Below are 19492 nucleotides of genomic sequence, written 5' to 3'. Positions count from 1 at the left end.
TATACACCGTTACTTCCAAAGCATATATTTGGACTTGGCACGTGAAAAAATCCCAGAAATATAAAAAAAAAAAGAATATGTCGAACATCCATTGACTACTTACGAGATCAAAGTCTGGACGTCCAGCCTGGGTCCTTGTCTGGAGTCCTGTAATCAAATCAGTCCTCTCATGCTCATGAACTAGGTCAAGGGCCAACTGTAGACCCAGGCCCTTCATGTCTGTCTTAGGGGGCGCAGAGGTCATGTACATGTGCATGTCAAGGATGTGACCTGGAGAAACGAATAAGAGATTAATGAAATAGAAAGACAAGATAGAACAGAGGAAGAGAGAGAGAGAGAGAGAGAGAGAAACGAGAGAAAGACAAAGAAAAGAGAGGAAACAGAGAAAAAAAATTAACAAAAAGTGAAGAGACAGAGAAAATAGAGAAGGTAGAGAGTGTATATATATATAGAGAGAGAGAGAGAGAAAGAAGAGAGAAGGATGACCTGCACCCATGAAACCACTGTCACAACAGATCTGAACGAAGTGGTCGTCTCCTTTCCATTAGGACTAAAACAGACAGATTTAAAAACTCCTTCATCCCACTGTCGGTCAGAGTGTTACAAGATCATCTGTCGTCATCGAGAAGTACATAGTAGTCTAATTCACAAAGCGCTGATTGTGGGTGTGTATGTGTTTCGTGTGTGAATGTTGTTCGTATTTGCATCAATATTGTCATTGTACAGTAGTTACGCTGAGGTTGTCAATTGTAGTCAAACTGAATTTCCATTTGATTGGATCAATAAAAATTATCTTATCTCTTTTCTTATAAGAGAGAGATGGAACGAAAATAGAGACAAGAGGGAGGTAAAAAAGAGAAATAGAAAAAGAGATATTTATATATAGAGAGAGATAATGAAAGAAGCTGACAAGGAAAAGCTGTTGAGTGGATTGTTACAACACATTTTACTCACCCAGCCCTCCTTCTATTTCCTGCTCTCTCTCCAGCCTCGACAAGAGATTCACAAACCATTCAAAATGGCGCTGGTCTCGATTGATCCAAATAAAATCGACCTGAACACAAAATCAGCGTTGATCTAAATTTATCATTTGCAATGTATGAATAGAAAGATTTACAATGACCAATAGCCACAGGGGATAAGAAAAATGTCCTCAGTCAAATACTATTTTCTTTCCCTTGTTCGAGAATAAAGCAAAACAATTATTTACCGATAGTTAATTAAATATTTATTTTTTATTGATTCTTATGTTGTCAGGTAAAAGAAATAAATGTGTAAAGTTTCAACTTGATCCGAGATAGGGTGTGGGAGAAATAACGTGTACAAACTTTTGACCAGACAGTCAGAGTGAGTTGATAAAAGCTTTGTAAAAAAAAACATAACTATAACAATAACGACCAAGCAGTTATGTAGATTATAACATGAAGAGGAGAAGATTGTGCTGTCTGGTCAATTATGGCTAGCCATAAATACATTTGAAATGCAGATAGTGTGGACAAGAGAAGATCGAAATGTAAGTAGTAAAGAAAAGAACCAATCAAAATGTAGATAGTACAGAAAAGAGCCAATCCAATTGTAGGTAGTAAAGAAAAGAACCAATCAAAATGTAGATAGTACAGAAAAGAGCCAATCCAATTGTAGGTAGTAAAGAAAAGAACCAATCAAAATGTAGATAGTACAGAAAAGAGCCAATCAAAATGTAGGTTGTAAATAGAAAAAGTAAAAAAAAAAATCGAAATGCAAACTGTGTTTTTACTTTTTTCAAGTTCATGACAGAAGCGGGCAGTTTGTGGCACCATGTGTATTCACATTTCGGACACTGAACGCAGCTGGCCTTCAGCTCTGACACAATGGACTGCAAGATGGAAGCGAAAGGTGTGATCCCGATCCCCGAGCCTATCAGGACTGCGTGCTCCGCTTCAAATATGTGCCGACTTGGAGTACCGTAGGGGCCGTCAAGGTGACACTGTCGAAGACGTGATGCAAAGTAAACGTAGAGTACAAACTGAGTACATGCAAAGTACAGTCACGGTACTTTAAGTACTACCAAATAAACATACAAGCTACATTTTACTGACAAGGTCATCACGAAGTGGAAGTAAAGTACTTACATTGATGTGTTTTTTTCAAGAACTTCATATTTTAAAGTATGTTTCTAAGTTTGTTTTTTCTAGACTTTTTTTTTTACTCCTAGAGTGACCAGTATAGTCTTTTGTTTAGGGAACATGTATATACAGAGAGTAACGAAGTAAAGTATCAGGTTCAGACTTTGCAATCTACAGGGGAGATAATGTAAAGGTCATCTGTTTCTATGGCAGACGGTTTTGGTCATCTGTTTCTATGGCAAACGGTTTTGGTCATCTGTTTCTATGGCACACGGTTTTGGTCATCTGTTTCTATGGCAGACGTTTAACGAGGTGTCATTAGGCTAGCACAATGACCAACCGCCTTTAGTTTCCCCAACTAATGTCAGGTCAGGTACTCATTAGAACTGGGTAGACTCAAAAAATCCTAAAAAATCCATTATTCAAAATCGAGATTCGAACTTGATACCCCTCAATTTGGAAGCCAATCGCTATACCACTCAACCTGGTTTTATAATTTTAATTTGTTGGTTACAACTTAGGACAACCAGTCTTGAGTGTACATGTCATGAATTTAGTCCCTTTCAAAGTCTGTGACAGAACAGAAAAGTTGGGTTGACACTTTGACTTTCTATAGTAGACGGGTGAGATAAAGTTTTGCTGGAATGTCCAATGAAATGCTGCTGCTTTTTTTCTTTTCTACAGTAGGTCAGCTGGGGGTCAAATTAAGCGGAGGGGTGCGAGCTTATTGGTTTAGACTCTTTCACTTCAATCTGGTCCCTTCTTTTCAGTGTCTTCATAAGGATTCAATCTTCGACCACCTTATCTTTACTTACAAAAAAATCAAGGATTTCGTTAGTATCTCAAGTTTGAACCCCTGCCTCTTAACATTACCTGTACACGAGCACACTTGGTCACCACCCTTCTTCTGATATTGGCGTCTATCATGCGAGCTTTGAGAGGCTTTTTCTTCTGCCAGGCGATGGACGAGGCTCTGCGGATTAAGTTGGACTTCCTGACCTGGTCATCGCCATTTTCTTTGGACAATTTCAAAGTTATAGTAGAAAAATTATGCCAGCTTAAAAGATTCAAAGGATTTTGACATAATTTGTGTAATTAAGAAATTAAGAATGGTATGTAGTAGTTCTCAAAAACACAAAAAAAAAACAACAAACAAAACAAAACAACAACAACCACGAAAGTACAAAAACGAAAAAAAAAACCCAGCAATAACAACAAAACAACAACAAGGAAAGGACACCCTCACACCCACCAGTTAGCATGCCCCTGACAATCCGGGTTCAAAAAGCTTCATCACTAACAAGTGAAAGCACAAAGATGAAGTGTTGTGATTGTTGTGAACTCCTTACTGGGATTATACTTGACACAGAACGTACTAGTGATACTTCTTTCAATAAACTCAAGAGACGCCAGAGATGAATTAACAACAAAAATATAACTTTAATCAAAGTAAACCGGGTATCTGTAGTTGTAGACAACACATCAGACGTTAACTAAATGAATATACACATAATTATAAAACTGACTTCTATATTACTCATATCGTACCGCTAGGCTCCATAACTCAGGCCTCTAACAACAATAACAAAACTTAAAGCGCTGTCACTCTGTCCCAACCAATGGACCAATGAAAGAATAGTAAAAATAATAAATTCCTTGAATCTTATAACCCAGGTTCTATCAACTGCTGTTTACAATCCTATATACAAACATAATCACTACATGGAGTGACTAGCCCTAGGCCCTCATGGTTGACAAAAGTGGTTGACGTGGATAAATATTAATAATGAAATGTAATAATGAACTTTCAAAATTGTGACATTAACTCTTTATTGTTTTACGCTTGAAAATATAAAAGTCTAGATACACCAGTATCATATGAAATAAAATCGGCTTGTAGTATCAAGCATTCAAAGTGAATGGTAAATTAGAAGAGGATACTAGCAATGGAATGGAGTGATGCTATACAAGAATCATAGGTGTCGCCTACAAAGACCGCAAACGAAGAGGATCACAATGACAATTTAGCCCCACGATGACCCGTTGACCACTGTCCGTCAAAAAATGCAAACTAAAACTTAATGACCATATCACAAGGTCCTCAGAGCTCGCAAAGACATCCCTTCAGGGAACAGTACCAGAAAAAGAAGAAGAGGCAGAGAGAGGAAAGCTATAGGAAGACAACATCAAAGAGTGGATTGGCCTGTCACTGGAAGAGATTCTACCTAAGGAGTGGAGGAAGACGCTCGACAGATCATGTGTGGTGCCCCAATGGTTCAACAGACTAAAAGATAGTTGAAGATGAAGGGGAATAAATTCTAAAACAGACAAAACATTCTTGTAACAAATAAATGTTGATTTGATAAAACACTCAAAATGTTTGCATTGAAACCTTGAAACTTACCAGCCTCCAGATCCTCACACACGTAGTTGACAAAGTAGTCATGAAGAGACTTGGTCCAGTAGCCCGCTGACCGGATGTGGATTCCGATGCTATCTGAGAAGTTCAGACACAAGGTTAGGAATCAGAACCACTCTCAACATTTTAAGATTTGATGAATCACTCATTTGACATTTTCAATTGAAAACTGAACTAATTCTTAAATGCTACGAGTCAATCAAATGAAAATCTCTTTTAGTAAACTCATAATGACATAGAGCAGGGCATGGAATAGACCTTCTCCTTGCAATAATCATGTAACAAGCAGACAATGTGAGTAGCAATAAAGTCAGAGGAATTTTCGTACATAGATCTATTAGTTTCTTTGTTTTATGGGAAGATTTTTCAAGTGTGTTTTCTTAGTACAGTGAATCCACGTCAAGCCACAGCACAATGCATGATCATTAAAACCTGATTGGATTACCTAACAAGGTCATTGAGAGATTTGGTCCAGTAGCCTGCTGACCGAATGTGGATTTCACTTCTTAGACATTGAGACATCAACAATAAAGACAGACAACCTTGCAAAAGTGAAAGTATTCATAAACCTTCAGCCATATATTCATCTAAGAGGAGGATGATGGTCTTTTTAAAATAGAGCATCTTTTAATGATTGTTTGGTCCCATTAGTCCAACACGAACTCAAAACCTTGAAAGTTTCATTGAAAAACCCAAAAGCAAAGAGCTTTTTCCACATTGGAATAGAAAAGTCATCTTTGTAACCGACTTTCATATTAAAGTCACTGTATTCATGGGCGTAACCAAGTGTGGCGGGGGATTGAACTGCGAATATACACTCCTAAATAAGATGCCCACTTGCGGGGGTGGGGTCATGGGCGTAGCCGGGGGGGTTCTTGGGGTTCAAACCCCCCCCCGAAATGAAATCCCCCCCCGGGGTGAACGGAATTAAGTGACTGATTTTTGCTTTCATTTTGTTTATTTTAGGTGAGATTTTAATACTAAATCATCACTTACCACAGTACAGCCGAGGCAGTTTTGAGTTAAAAACCCTCTACCAGGGGGTTTTGAGTTTAAATCCCCCTACCAGGGGGTTTTGAGATTTAAAAAACCCCTATCAGGGGGTTTTGAGATACAAATCCCTCTACCAGGGGGCTTTGAGTTTAAAACCTCCTCCAGGTGGCTTTTTCTTTAAAGTTTAAAACCCCTCCAGATGGTTTTGAGTTTAAAATTCCCCTACAGAGCGTTTAGAGTTGAAAACCTCTCTCTTCAATTTTATTTTAAAGCAAACTATAGTCACCAAATTCTATGATCGTAGCTAAATGGGGTTTTGAATTAAAAACAAAACAAAAAAACTCCAGATATTTCTTAGTTTAAAACCCCTCAACAGTTGATTTGACGAAAAAAACTTTCCTTTTCGATATAAAATCTAAAGCGAAATACAGGCATGTAATTCCAAGAGCGTAGTCAAGAAAGGTTACAAATTTCTACCAGTGGCTTGGGCTCCATTAATAAAGTGTGAATAGTCTTCTGCCGAAATTGAAAATCATTAAATGTATCTCAACAAAGATGGCTAAGACAGATTTTAGGAGTCCGTCATAGAGATCGGGTCTAAATCAAAGAAATCATTTGCCGAACTGGGAGTCGAATCCTTAGTAAGGTTGCGACAAAGCGTCGCATGAGGTTTTGCGGGACATGTTCTCCGACAAAATGAATTACGCAAAATAAGAATAGCGGAAACAGCTTGCAGAAAAATGCGCCGAACGGTGCGAGAGGGTCTAAGTCAGTAAGAATAGCACATTAGGTTTATGAAATAAAACTTTTTAATAGCAAGATAATGCACTGTAGATACCTCAGAATATGCATTTTGTTGGCTTTCAATACCAGAAATAGTGCCCGGCGGCGGGGCTTCGCCCCGCGCAGGGGGAGCGCTACGAACTCCCCCAGACCCCCTTGCTAGCAAGGACGGGGAGTCTACAATAAACAATAATCTTCTTCCGAAAGGGTCAGAATGTTAAAGATTAATTATGTGCACACACACACACACACACACACATATATATATATATATATATATATATATATATATATATATATAAATATATATATATATATATATATATATATATATATATATATATTATATATATATAAATCCCCCCCCCCCAAAACCCTCCCCGAAACAAAATCCTATTTTTACGTTGGTTAAAAAAAAACTAAAGCAAAACTACAGTCACCAAATTCCTTGAGCGTTGCCAAGGGAAATTTTAGATTAAACCTGTCTTTACTCGGAGCATGGTAAAAAAGTAATTTGAACAATCAATTACTCACCCGTCTGTTCAGGGGCGGAGCTGATGGTAAACGGGTGCCATTCGTAGCGGGCTATGGCGGGAATCTTGACAAACACGTAGTCACCCGCTTTGAAGGTGAAGCCAGTTGGTCTAGAAATGACCAGATGAGTGACCTAAAGAATGCATGAATACCAGCCGTTAGTAATAATCATAAACCTTGTCGTTAACTGTTGGGTTACGTTACTTGCGGCGAACATCACAGCGTTTATTGTAGAGTTCTTCATGAATACATCACTTTCTGATTTGTTGGTGGAATTTTAGAACTTGGAAGCCTCATTGTGACAGAGAATTTTGATCACTAAAGATATCCGTGGGGTCAGACGGAAAACTTCTGGGTAATAAAGGAAGTCTAATGTATTGAATGCAGTAATTATTTGGGCTCGCTACAGTGCGGACGTTTTTAATTTCAGTTGTACTTATGTGTTCTTTTTTGTATAAGAATATTATTCATTGTGTTTGGATTTCTAATAATGTTATTTATTACAACTAGCAGCTTATGGCTGGAATGGTTTAGACCAGTGTTTCTCAAACCTTTTCTCAACGGAACACTTCGCACATTCTGAGTATTTAGAGGAACATTTTACATTTGCTTATTTTTTTCATAGAGAGATAGATTCACTTGGAGGCCTACTAGTTCATTATTCCAATAGTTTGAGAAACACCTTTTCAGGCCTCGCGGAACACTAGGGTTCCACAGAACACATTTTGGGAACACTGGTTTCTATTACGTGGTTTCTATTTTATCTATTAAAACAATGTCTGCTGAAATATGCCTCGATTCAGTGTATCTTTGTTACTAATGTGCTGTCCAACACAAGTTGGACAGCACATTAGTAACAAAGATACAATCACGCCCTCTACACACAAAAACCATACACATTTCTAGAACCCACGGTCGCAAGTGCAATAACTCAAAAATAGCACGTGACACTTATATAGTAAAAGACCAATTCGCCGGTAGTCGTTCGTAGTATCCACCATTTTTAACAAGAAAAACATTTAAAAAATACTTTTAATAAAAGAAAATACCTCCTTTATTATACTCCATTGAATGTGGAAATACCCGAAGTGGCCCGAAGACATAGTCCTGGTTAAGATAAATATTTTCTACTTCTTTAGTCAAATCATAATTCATTTTTTTATACACTGAAAAATTATAAGGGTTTTCACAGTGTGGACGGTCGAGCTAGTAATTCTATTTCTTACGATACACATCAGCTGTAAAATTTCTAGGGACTTCGTTAGAGCTGTTTTCGAGATCCGTGTCCACCCGTGTCAATTTGATAAGTGGCTACCACGAAGATATGAGCAAAGTATAGATATTATTGAAAAAAGTGAAATGAAATGAAAGTTACAATTTTTGTTTTGGAAAGACAGGATAACATTTGGGATATTTTTTTTTATCCAAGGGACATAAGAGATACTTTTTACGAAATCACTATTCAGCTTTTACCTTCGTGGAAACTAAAACCACTGATATTAATTAGACTGTTTATAGATCATTCTTTTTGCATATATTCTAGGAACATCTTATGTTTCTGACCCTCCCAACAATTTCTTCTCCGAAAACAAAAAAAACGTAGTAGGCCATTTCAAGACTTAGTAGTTATTTAGCTTCTTCCTTAGCTCTTTATATGTTCATTCTGATCCGGGAATATGGAATAGTGAAAGAATGAGCCCTACAACTCTGATAGTTACGTGTAATAAATACTATAGGTAGAGCAAAAGGGTTAAGCGTAATATAAGTATATATATATATATAAATATGAGCACCAACTTCCGAGGGTAGGAGGCAGACACTCTGGATGTACGTCTTCCCCATAGTGGCCGTCCTGATCCAGGATATTCTAGAGAAGGCTTCCAGGAAAAAGACCAGCCCAGGTACGGCGAACCACTTCCAGAAGTTCTCACAGTGGATAATGGTCAAGGCCCAGAAGATAATGTACAGCTTATGACTCCAGTAGAAGACCTGGCAATGACAAAGAACACTTTAAGATGTTAGTTTAAACAACTTGATTTGCTGAAAAAATAAGAAAATCAATAACTGATTTGCTGGTAAGATTCTAACCTCAATACCTAGGCTAGAGCAGAGCGTCTCAACATGTGGGGCGCGCCCTCATTGAGAAAAGGTATGTGTGTGCAGGAGAGACCGCGGGAAAGGTCAAAGTCCGTCTTTTTTTTTTAAGGAACTAAAATATTTATATTTTCATTTCACTTAAGTGTTGCTTACAAAGCATTAGAGACCTTTCCTTTGTTATCAACGTAAAGAAATAATTATTAAATCAAGAGAGGTCTTTTAATCTTATAATGGATCAATTTAAAACCATTTTTAGAGGCGTCTGCAACAGTATTCCCATGAAGGAAAAAAAAATGTCAATACGTCTCTGCCATTGCAATTCTAATCGTCTTTCTCAGAAAGTTCTTTTAATTTCTTTTCTGATGACCTCTTTTTTTTTTTTTGCGACTAACACAGACTCGACACACATGCACTTTGACCTGCACTCATTTGGCTATGATGATGTAGATGTTAGTAGAAATACTGTAGATAGCACTTCTGCTGCTCAAAGTCAGCAAATAGCTTAATGCTGGGGATTACAGCATTCACAGAGACCTTCTAGTTGGCTAAGAGGGGTGCACACGAAACTGTTTCTTCTAGGAAGGGCCCCACCAAAGTTGAAGGTTGAGAAGCACTGGACTAGGCGTAACCAGCATTTCAAAGACGTTATAGATTCTATGTATCCACTTGTTAGTTCTTAGATCGAAGACCTCGCTGCAAATTAAAATGGAAGTGAGAATTCCATGTCAATGAGTTAAGGTTCCAAACCTGCAACTGACCTCAAAGTAGCCACTTCTTCTGACCACAGGGAGGGATAGTAGCACCATCACCAGCAGCACAACGCACAACACAACACCTGCAAAGACACATAGGAGCTATCGATTTACAGGGGCGTCAGAAAAGGAGGGTGCCAACAAATTACAGGGGCGACAGAAAAGGAGGGTGCTAACAATTTACAGGGGCGACAGAAAAGGAGGGTGCTAATAATTTTTAGACTCCTTATTTTGGAATTATTTTTGTCTAAATTTTCCAAACAGATGAGAAATATTGAACAACATATTTTTCTGAGACTATAGTGAACTTAGAGGAAAAAGGAAGATTTCACATAATTGGTTGGATGCCTGGTGGTGAGGTATGCGCTTTGAGCTTTGAACCATCGATCGATGGTGTCGAGGGTCCCGGGTTCGAGCCCCGCCATTCGTCCTGCGGTAGGTTAAGGTTAGGGCTAGGGTTAGGGTTAGGGCTAGGATGTCATTATCTTCAAATCTGAAGGAGCTTACGACACGAATAAACATTTGACAAATAAACATGTAAAACCGTGGCGCTAAAACGACCTTGCCACTAAATTGTCGCGTACAGCGGACAATTTCAAAGTGGGAACGCGGAGATGAAGCAACCAGACAACTGAGAACTTTGGACAGAAGATTAACATAAAATTAAGACCTACAAATAATTTATTTTTGCCTAAAACAACAGAGTCTCCAACTTGAGGGTTGATTAGATCACCCACCGCCGTACGTTTTACTACAGCTAACTCTGTCTGGTACAGATTTTAACTCTTTATCTCCTAATTGACGATACCAACGTTGATTTGACCTCATTAAATTAAATTAATTTTTCATTTTGATAAACTTTATTTTGTGTTGCATAAAAAGAGCATACATTCCCCTTTAATGTTACACCAAATAAAACATTTTCTGATAACAAACAACAAAGCTGTTGAGGCTCAGTCATAACAGGGTAGTGTGGTGTTGATGAGCAAAATGAAGAATTCCATCGAAACGTGGAAAAATAATTACGGAGAGAAAGAGTTCTTACTAAAATATGAATAAATCAAAGAATTAGCCAATCAATTAATTAATAAGCAGTAATTAATTAATTTAGGTTGATAACGATAAAGGGAAATAAATCTATATAAATATATATATGGCTATTAATAAACAGTTCTTTCCCTTATATAAGCATTTTTAAAAAGGTATTTTTAACTTAGTGATTCGAAGATAGTAAAAAGCCGATGTTGGTTTAAAAAGGGGGACAAATCTGTTTTGCTCAATTTTTACTTATGTTAACATTAGATTATTCCCCTTTTAAAATTTCATTATAAAAATAAATATTTTTAAAAATTAGATAAATATATAGTTAAATAATGTCAATAAACACTCAAGTCTTTTTTCCCAACAGAACTAGCACTCGTGCTTTTATAGCCATTGCTTTTGAATTTGAATGCCTGAACTAAAAGCAACATTATATTTGATGTTTCACATTCTAAAAGAGTTTTGAGCAATGTATAACGACAATGTATGCAAACGCTAGCATCTCCTTAATTAATCTTAGTGCAATAATTTCGTTAACACAAACACAAGGCAGCGCTTATCCCTTAAAGTAGGATTGTTATAGCACGATTAGGGATATGTTGTTTGTTTCGTAAAGAGGAGAAGTTTTGAAGATAATGACGCGACTAGTAAAAACTAGACTAGGTTTTTATGAAGAATAGCGAAATATAAACCTTGCAAACCCGGTCTGAGCTTACTGATGCAGTAGGTGTGGAGAAGCCATCTGCCGGGAAGAGGCAGAAGTTTATAGTCATCGGCCTAGACAGCAACTAGACCCTGAATTTGTAGCCCCTTAGGCGAAGTACAGCCACTGGGCTTTGAACTCGTAGGAGGTCACGAGATAAACAATTTGTTATACTTTTGGAGCAGTGAAGCTTTGAGGGCTAGAAAGATAAAACAGATAAAAAGTGGGCATTCCCCCCCCCCCCTTTACCTCCTGTCTTTGGGATTGGTGCCAGGACCTGATAAAAAGCTTTTAAGACCGCAGTAGTAGTTTGGTTAGAGGCCTTTTGTTCTTTAAGAAACCAAATTAACTTAGCTTTGTGTAGGCAATGAATGAGGTTGTACTCACCTTGACCTGAATAAATATGAAAACTCACCAGTGAGTGGGGCGAGTCCAGCAATCCATCCAATGTTGGCCTTTGTTGTGAATACCACTTCTATCAGTGTTAAGTGTTTGTCCTCGGCGACAATAACTACAAGACAAACACAAAAATACCAGCATAATAATAATTTGTTTCGTTACACATTGAAATCCAAAGTATTGGAGCTCTTCATATTTGGAGGAAATAAATAGCTTTGTGGTGTATCTGGTGTACATATTACTCTAATTTTTGATTGGCCAGTATTTTAATAAAAAATCTCCAATACATTGCTACTCTTAAAAATGTCGTGTCATTGAGATACAACATCCAGATAGTGCTACATGACATTTCGTGTCATTGAGATACACCATCGAGATAGTGCTACATGACATGTCGTGTCATTGAGATACAACATCCAGATAGTGCTACATGACATGTCGTGTCATTGAGATACACCATCGAGATAGTGCTACATGACATGTCGTGTCATTCAGATACACCATCGAGATAGTGCTACGTGACATGTCGTGTCATTCAGATACACCATCGAGATAGTGCTACATGACATGTCGTGTCATTGAGATACACCATCGAGATAGTGCTACATGACATGTCGTGTCATTCAGATACACCATCGAGATAGAGCTACATGACATGTCGTGTCATTCAGATACACCATCGAGACAGTGCTACATGACATGTCGTGTCATTGAGATACACCATCGAGATAGTGCTACATGACATGTCGTGTCATTGAGATACACCATCGAGACTGTGCTACATGACATGTCGTGTCATTGAGATACACCATCGTGATAGTGCTACATGACATGTCGTGTCATTGAGATACACCATCGAGATAGTGCTACATGACATGTCCTGCCATTCATATACACCATCGAGATAGAGCTACATGACACGGATGACTTACGGGCGTTTCCAACGTGTGCGACAGTGTGGCCTATGCTCTGTATTGCTATCAGGTAGCCACAGATCTTGTGGAACATGATGTGCTGATCGAAGGGTAGAACCTTGACCAGGGGCGTGGCTCTCAGGGAAGTGATCACGCGGCGCAGCATCAGGACGACGATGAACGTGCAGTTGAAATCGAGGCAAATGCCGAAGCCACGTGCGACCTGGGGGTCAAGGATTGGTGAAAGGAAAAAGTTTAATCAGCGTTAAGATGAAACAAAAGTTGAATGTAAATTATAGAGCTATCGCCTTCATAGTTTCGAATATAAATAGAAAACGATTCTAATAAAAATAACAATAAAATAATTCGAATATAAAAAAGATAAATTTCGAAAAAGAGCAGAATTCGAGTATATATAAAATATGATATAATATTCTTAGAATACTATAAGAATAAAAAAAAATTCGAATGTAGATAAAGAACAGTTCGAATATATATATAAATATATATATATATATATATATATATATATATATATATATATAAATATATATATATATATATATATATATATATATATATATATATATATATATATATATATATATATATATATATATATATATATATATATATATAAATATAACGATTCGAATATCAATAAAACATGAATGCCAAACTATGTTCACAGTGGCGTAGCTAGGGAGGTTTGACCTCTTGAAGGGCTCAAACATTTTTAAATTCCACGTTATGACATGCGATAATGTACTTAATAAATATAAGTCTAAACGGAAATTGCCAGAAATAGGTACAGTATATAAGTAAAATTTAACAAAAAAATTATCATTAAGACCCTTTTCTTGAATAATACCGTTGTTTGTAGTCGGGACAAATCTCAATTCATATCGTTTCACGTCGTGAGTTCTGTGCAGCATCTTATAACATCATCTAGATTCTAGATCAGTGATGCCCAAAAAATACGGCCCGCGGGCCAGATCCGTCCCGCAACGTGGTTCCATACGGCCCACTGAAACGTCGTCATGAAGAGTAGTAAACCCCCCCCCTTTTTTTTTTCAAAACGAAAAAGTTGAGAAATGTATCTTAACTACGTTAGCGCACTCTGATGGATTGGCACAATGACCTTTGTTTAAGCCGCGACTAAAACAATTTTTAAACTACGCCTAGAAATTGGAGGATCGATGGGAATATTTACCAAAAAGAGACAAGAAAATGAGCCGTTGGCTAGCTACCTATAATTTTTCTCACAATTTAAGTAGAGAAATGAAGCCGTTTCCGACGAAAAAAAATCTTTCTGATATGCCATTAATTAATGTAAGTACAGTAAGTAGTAAGTATTAGATCAACAGTTTCTATTAAAAATATTTCAGATCAGTTTCTTTCCATTTTTGTACCTTTTCGGTCATGTGGCCCGCGACACGAGTGTCGGAAATAATTTGGCCCGCAGGTTGAATTAGGCTGAGTATCACTGTTCTAGATCAATGCTGTCTAGTATTTGTGACCCCACGTAAATAGCAAGATTACATTATATTTGATATTTAATGTAAAAAAATATGGGCTTTCATTTTAGGGTCCCCCTCAAGTAGATGCCCGGGGGGTGGGACCTTCCTATTCGGACTCTCCCTCTCCCACCCTAGCTACGACACTGTATGTACAACCTTAGTAAGATTTGTGCATGTGCCTTTATTTTAAAACGCTGAGCAATGATATAAAACAACCACAACAACAAAAAAAAAGACTTTAAAATTCGTTAACAATTTGTTTTGGTTGCCCAATATCACTGGCTGGGCCCAGAGCGTGGCCCCCTTACCCATGGACAGCCCTACTTACCGTCAACCAGGTGTTGTAGTGCCAGTATCGCCAGACGTTGATGGCCGTCAGTCCAGCGTTGACCAGCAGGTAAAACACAAGAAACAGGATCTTCTGGAGGTTGTTCTGGATGTAGGTGGTGGTGAAGTGGCGGCAGCACCTGTGTTTTTTCAGAGGCGTCTCCCCAGAGCTAAGGAGAAACATAAAGTGGTATGGATTTCAGTATTTGTTTGTTCTAGGATACACGAATGGTTAAAGTAGATACACATAAACGTTTATGAGATAGTTGCGAAAAGATAAGAATAGAACTTTAAAGAGGAATTTTTAAAAATGATCATAGCTTTTTTTTTTTAAAGTTTATATATGGCTGAGTAGTAAAGCACTTGGCTTCTAAACAGAGGGGTTTAGGATTCAAATCTAGGTTAAAATTGGAATTTTGAATTTCGAGATCTTTAGTATGCGCCATAGTCCACCCAACTCAAGTGGATACCTGAAATAAGTTTGGAAAAGTAAAGGCGGTTGGTCGTTGTGCTGGCAACCTAACACCCTCATTAACCTTGGTTTAATGAAACTGATGACCCTTACATCATCTGACCCTTAGATAGAAAGGCTGTAATTTACTTTACATTAAAAACTATGAACACCTTCGTAATAAAACCCCTTGAAATCATGTAAAAATCTGCAAAAAAAAAAAAAAAAAAAAATCAATAGAAAACCAGAAAAACATTTAAATTCTGTATAAAAAGTCTATACCTTCTTTATACAAATTTTAGAGCTATTGTTTTTCTCTTAATAACTAATGAAAGTTTAATTAATAAACAATGGGACATTTCCCCTCTCCACCCCCCCCCCAAATCACACCGAGAAGGAAAACTGGTTAAGCGAATGTATAGATCTACATACAACATATACACACAGATCATATACACATACAACATGTAGACACACAGAGCATATACACATACAACATGTAGACACACAACATATACACATACAAAATGTACACACAACATATACACATTTTTACACGCTGACACAAGAGTGTAAGCTACTCGAGATGAGTCACTTTAGTAAAGCAAGGAGCCTCCCCCCCTCCCCCTCAATCATCCATCAAACATTCGGGATGGCCCCTGGCTAGCTCAATCACAAAATCTCAGGCCCGATTTCAGACCTACTTGGATGTTCTATTTCTAATTTACTGTTGGTACGAGAGAGAGAGAGAGAGAGAGAGAGAGAGAGAAAGATTAGAGCTTACTGTCAATACATTCGGATTATGTCGTTAACTCTTTCCAGCCTACTGATGACAACTTTGAAGAAAGTCACAGAGACCGAGATGGGAACATTATTCAAAGAAACATGCGCCATGACATGCACACACGTGAACACAGACACAAGATGACGTGGTGTTCGCGAGTTAACCCAACACCAATCGTTACAGATGGCCTCATCACTGACCTGTGACGTCGCTCCCTGTGGGCAGTGTAGACAAATAACTCATTGCCAGGAGAAAGACGGTCGACATTTGAAAGATTTCAAATGACCACTTGAACATTAGAGTATGATATCAGATTTAAAATGACCACTTGAGCTTTAGAGAAAGATACAACATTTAAACTGACCACTTGAACTTTATAGAAAGATACAACTTTTAAACTGACCACTTGAACTTTAGAGAAAGATACAACATTTAAACTGCACTTAAACTTTAGAGAAAGATATAAGATTTAAACTGACCACTTGAACTTTAGAGAAAGATACAACATTTAAAATGACCACTTGAACTTTAGAGAAAGAGATAAGATTTAAAATGACCATTTGAACGTTCCACTAGAAAGCCTCCAGGTCTGTTGATAGTGTAAGAGATACGAAAGGAGGACAACTTAAAGGAATAGACGAGCCTCGCTAGTGATGTGACATTAAAGAGCGACAGAAGTCATAGAGGAATGACAAGAACTGCTCAATAAAAAATGCAGGGCCGGATTTACCAAGAGGCAACACAAGCTATGCGTTAAGGTCTCAACGAAATATTTAGCACTGAAATATAATACTTGAACTTATAAGAGGGCCCAAAATAATGGTCCCATATCTCAAATATATTCGGGCCTTTTCAAATCTGCATGCGGCACTAAGTTGTGAAGTGTTGTGAGTAAAGTGTGGTGTTCGACATATGGTTTGTGATTTGTTGTGTGTGGTGACACCATACGACCAGGTAAACTTGTCATACCAGCCAATCGTTTTAAGTTACTATATGTATTACAGTTCAATTCAAACTAATTAAATCTGTCTCTGATTTTCCTCTGCAGTTCAATCCGAACGAAAAAAAAAAAGGAAAAAGGTCATTAACAAGGTGACAACACCCACAAGTACCGTGTGTACCAGGCATTAACAAGGTCAAAAACATATGTTCAGTGTGAACCAGGCATAAATATATTCTATGTACTCATTTTAATGTAGCTCCCATTCCCTTTCTTTCTCAGACCTTATTTTCTCTTCCAACACACCCCTCTGTTTACACCCGAGGGCTACAGTTAATTTGATCATATTATTACCCATGACGTTTCCAAAACAAAGTTATATGCCTTAACGTGAAGGAGGGGAGCTAATTATAAAAGGAGAAGATTATTTACATAAATAACTATATTGATGTTTATACATTTTGTTTATCTCATTACGTCATTATTGTTGTCATGATTTATTTTAAGCAGTGGCTAATACACTAGTTCTCACACTGTATTCAGAATGATACAGGAGTTATCCCAAAAACTGTTGTTAAGAATTTTGTGAGCTTTAAATAAGCCAAACTTATTATTTCACTGATTTTATACACAAACACATAAAAATACACATTTACGCACATATGCATAAGTCAATTCATATAAACACTCAATACATACATGAATACACAGATGAAATACTCAGTCACACATACACACACATATATACATGGACACATAGATGTGGTGGCGAGGTGGCTGAATAGTAAAGCGCTTGGCTTCCGAACCGGGGTTCGAATCCTGGTAAAGACTGGAATTTTGAATTTCGGAATCTTTGGGCGCAGGTGAGTCTACTCAGCGGTAATGGGTACCTGACATTAGTTGGGGAAAGTAAATGCGATTGGTCTTTGTGCTGCCCACATGACACCCTAGATAACCGTGGGTCATAGAAACAGCTGCCCTATAGAGCGCAGGGTCTCAAAGGAGGAACTTTTCTTTACTTTTACGCATAGATGTACATTCACTCATAATGTATGCAGATGTAAACAAAAGGAAAGAATGAAATGATCCTAATTACTTCTAACTACGGAGAGAGGGGGGGGGGGTTGTTCTACTTCTTTTATGCTTTATATTCTGAATCCCAGCGTAAAACTAATGTTCTTCTTCTTCTTCTTCTTCTAGCCAGCTTTATTGCTGCTGAGCTGTGAGCTCTTTTGCAGACTGTGCCAAGGAAATAAAGTGTGCTGTTTTCTTCAGTTGTTCAGCACTGCCGTACAGGGTGTTGGTTATGTTGGGCTGTAGTGGAAGTAGGGTCTGCCTAAGGTGGATTAGGGAGGGGCATTTAAAGAGGATATGGTTTACGGTTTCAAAGGGGTGGGCGCAATGTCTGCAAAGGGGTAGTTGTGTGGAGTTTATTTTGTTCAGGTGGTAATTTAATAGTGGTGTGTGTCCTGTTCTTAGTTGGAAGATTGTAGATTGTTCTTTGCGGGGGAGGAAGTTAATACTGTCCAGTTTGTTAGGCGTAGTCATTTCTCTGTACATGGCTCTGCCTGTGTTTCCTGATGCCCATTGGTTGAGCCACTCCTCTTTATGATTGTTGACTAACATTGACCTTAGGGTGAGGTAATTAACAGGTCTATCTGGTTGTTCCATAGATGAACCTGCCTTTGATAGCTTATCTGCCTTTTCATTTCCCATGATGCCAATGTGTTCAGGGATCCACTGTAGTGTAATATTGATATTTAATTTTGATATCATCTGGTGGATTATCACAATGAGTGTTGTCAACTCTCTTGGGCTGTTTGAGGTTGACAACACTAAAGTATAGGAAGCGTTTGTTATTAAACAGCAATGTTTGTTGTTAAACAGAAATGTTTGTCATTAAACAGAAATGTTTGTCATTAAACAGAAATGTTTGTCATTAAACAGAAATGTTTGTCATTAAACAGAAATGTTTGTATATTTTCTTTCAATACGTGATGACTTCCCAAGTCTCCTGTCACTGAATTTTCTAAGTTGTGAACTCTCTTCAGGTGCGTCATGTGCACCCCCCTCCTCCTGGAGTTTGTGAACCCTAAGTTGAGAATTTCAGTGTCTTTAACATCGAACCACGCGAGCTATATATATTGTTGTAAGAAGTTGTATTGTATATGTTTTGTTGTCAAATGTTTTACACGTTTTGGATGTTCCTTCAGAGTTGAAGATAATTTACTTCCTAGTCCAAACCTCCCGCAGGACGACGGGGGATGGCAGCGGGCAGGGTATGAACCAGCCACCTTCGGGATGACAGAACGACAATCCAGCGCGCATACCGCACGACCATGCAGCTAGATACTAGTGCTATGTTATAACATGGATCCTTCATATAGTTGTCTAATTTTGAATATTATAAATTAAGAACATAAATGCAACTTGTTCATGCAAGTAATTCAAACTAAACAACTTGAACTAAATAACTTACTACTCAGTAAAGTCGTATTCGATTCCAGCTGTAGTATTCGACATCAGGGTACTGCAAATGAAGATAACATTTTACAATCATTTAGTAATGAACAACAGGGAGCAACATTCTTCAAAGCAGAATCGATTTGTGTATACTGTCTAATAATCTACAAGCTGATTACTAGACACAATCTCGTTCTAGTATGTCTTATAAACTCTAATTCCAAGAAGGGGAGATGACTGCTATAACTCTAAGAAGGTTAGATTACC

The 19492-nt window shown here is 37.7% G+C and overlaps 1 protein-coding gene across 1 annotated transcript in view; it reads right to left on the bottom strand.

Annotated features, from left to right (window-relative positions):
• Positions 1–19492, bottom strand: part of LOC106069823 (NADPH oxidase 5-like) — a 39002-nt gene that overhangs the window by 5184 nt on the left and 14326 nt on the right. Inside the window, exons 7-18 of the mRNA XM_056017610.1 lie at positions 19242–19292; positions 14589–14757; positions 12759–12963; positions 11843–11938; positions 9690–9766; positions 8632–8823; positions 6835–6967; positions 4510–4602; positions 2979–3193; positions 1757–1966; positions 955–1054; positions 104–270 (exon numbers count right to left, since the gene is read on the bottom strand). Coding sequence (XP_055873585.1) covers positions 104–270; positions 955–1054; positions 1757–1966; positions 2979–3193; positions 4510–4602; positions 6835–6967; positions 8632–8823; positions 9690–9766; positions 11843–11938; positions 12759–12963; positions 14589–14757; positions 19242–19292 — 1708 coding nt within the window. The remainder of the gene's footprint in view (positions 1–103; positions 271–954; positions 1055–1756; positions 1967–2978; positions 3194–4509; positions 4603–6834; positions 6968–8631; positions 8824–9689; positions 9767–11842; positions 11939–12758; positions 12964–14588; positions 14758–19241; positions 19293–19492) is intronic.

This window comes from Biomphalaria glabrata, chromosome 18 (genome assembly GCF_947242115.1).
Source record: "Biomphalaria glabrata chromosome 18, xgBioGlab47.1, whole genome shotgun sequence".
In the NCBI taxonomy this organism is placed as follows: domain Eukaryota; kingdom Metazoa; phylum Mollusca; class Gastropoda; family Planorbidae; genus Biomphalaria; species Biomphalaria glabrata.
Note: the sequence above shows the minus strand (reverse complement) of the source record. Positions and strands in the feature narration are given on the sequence as shown.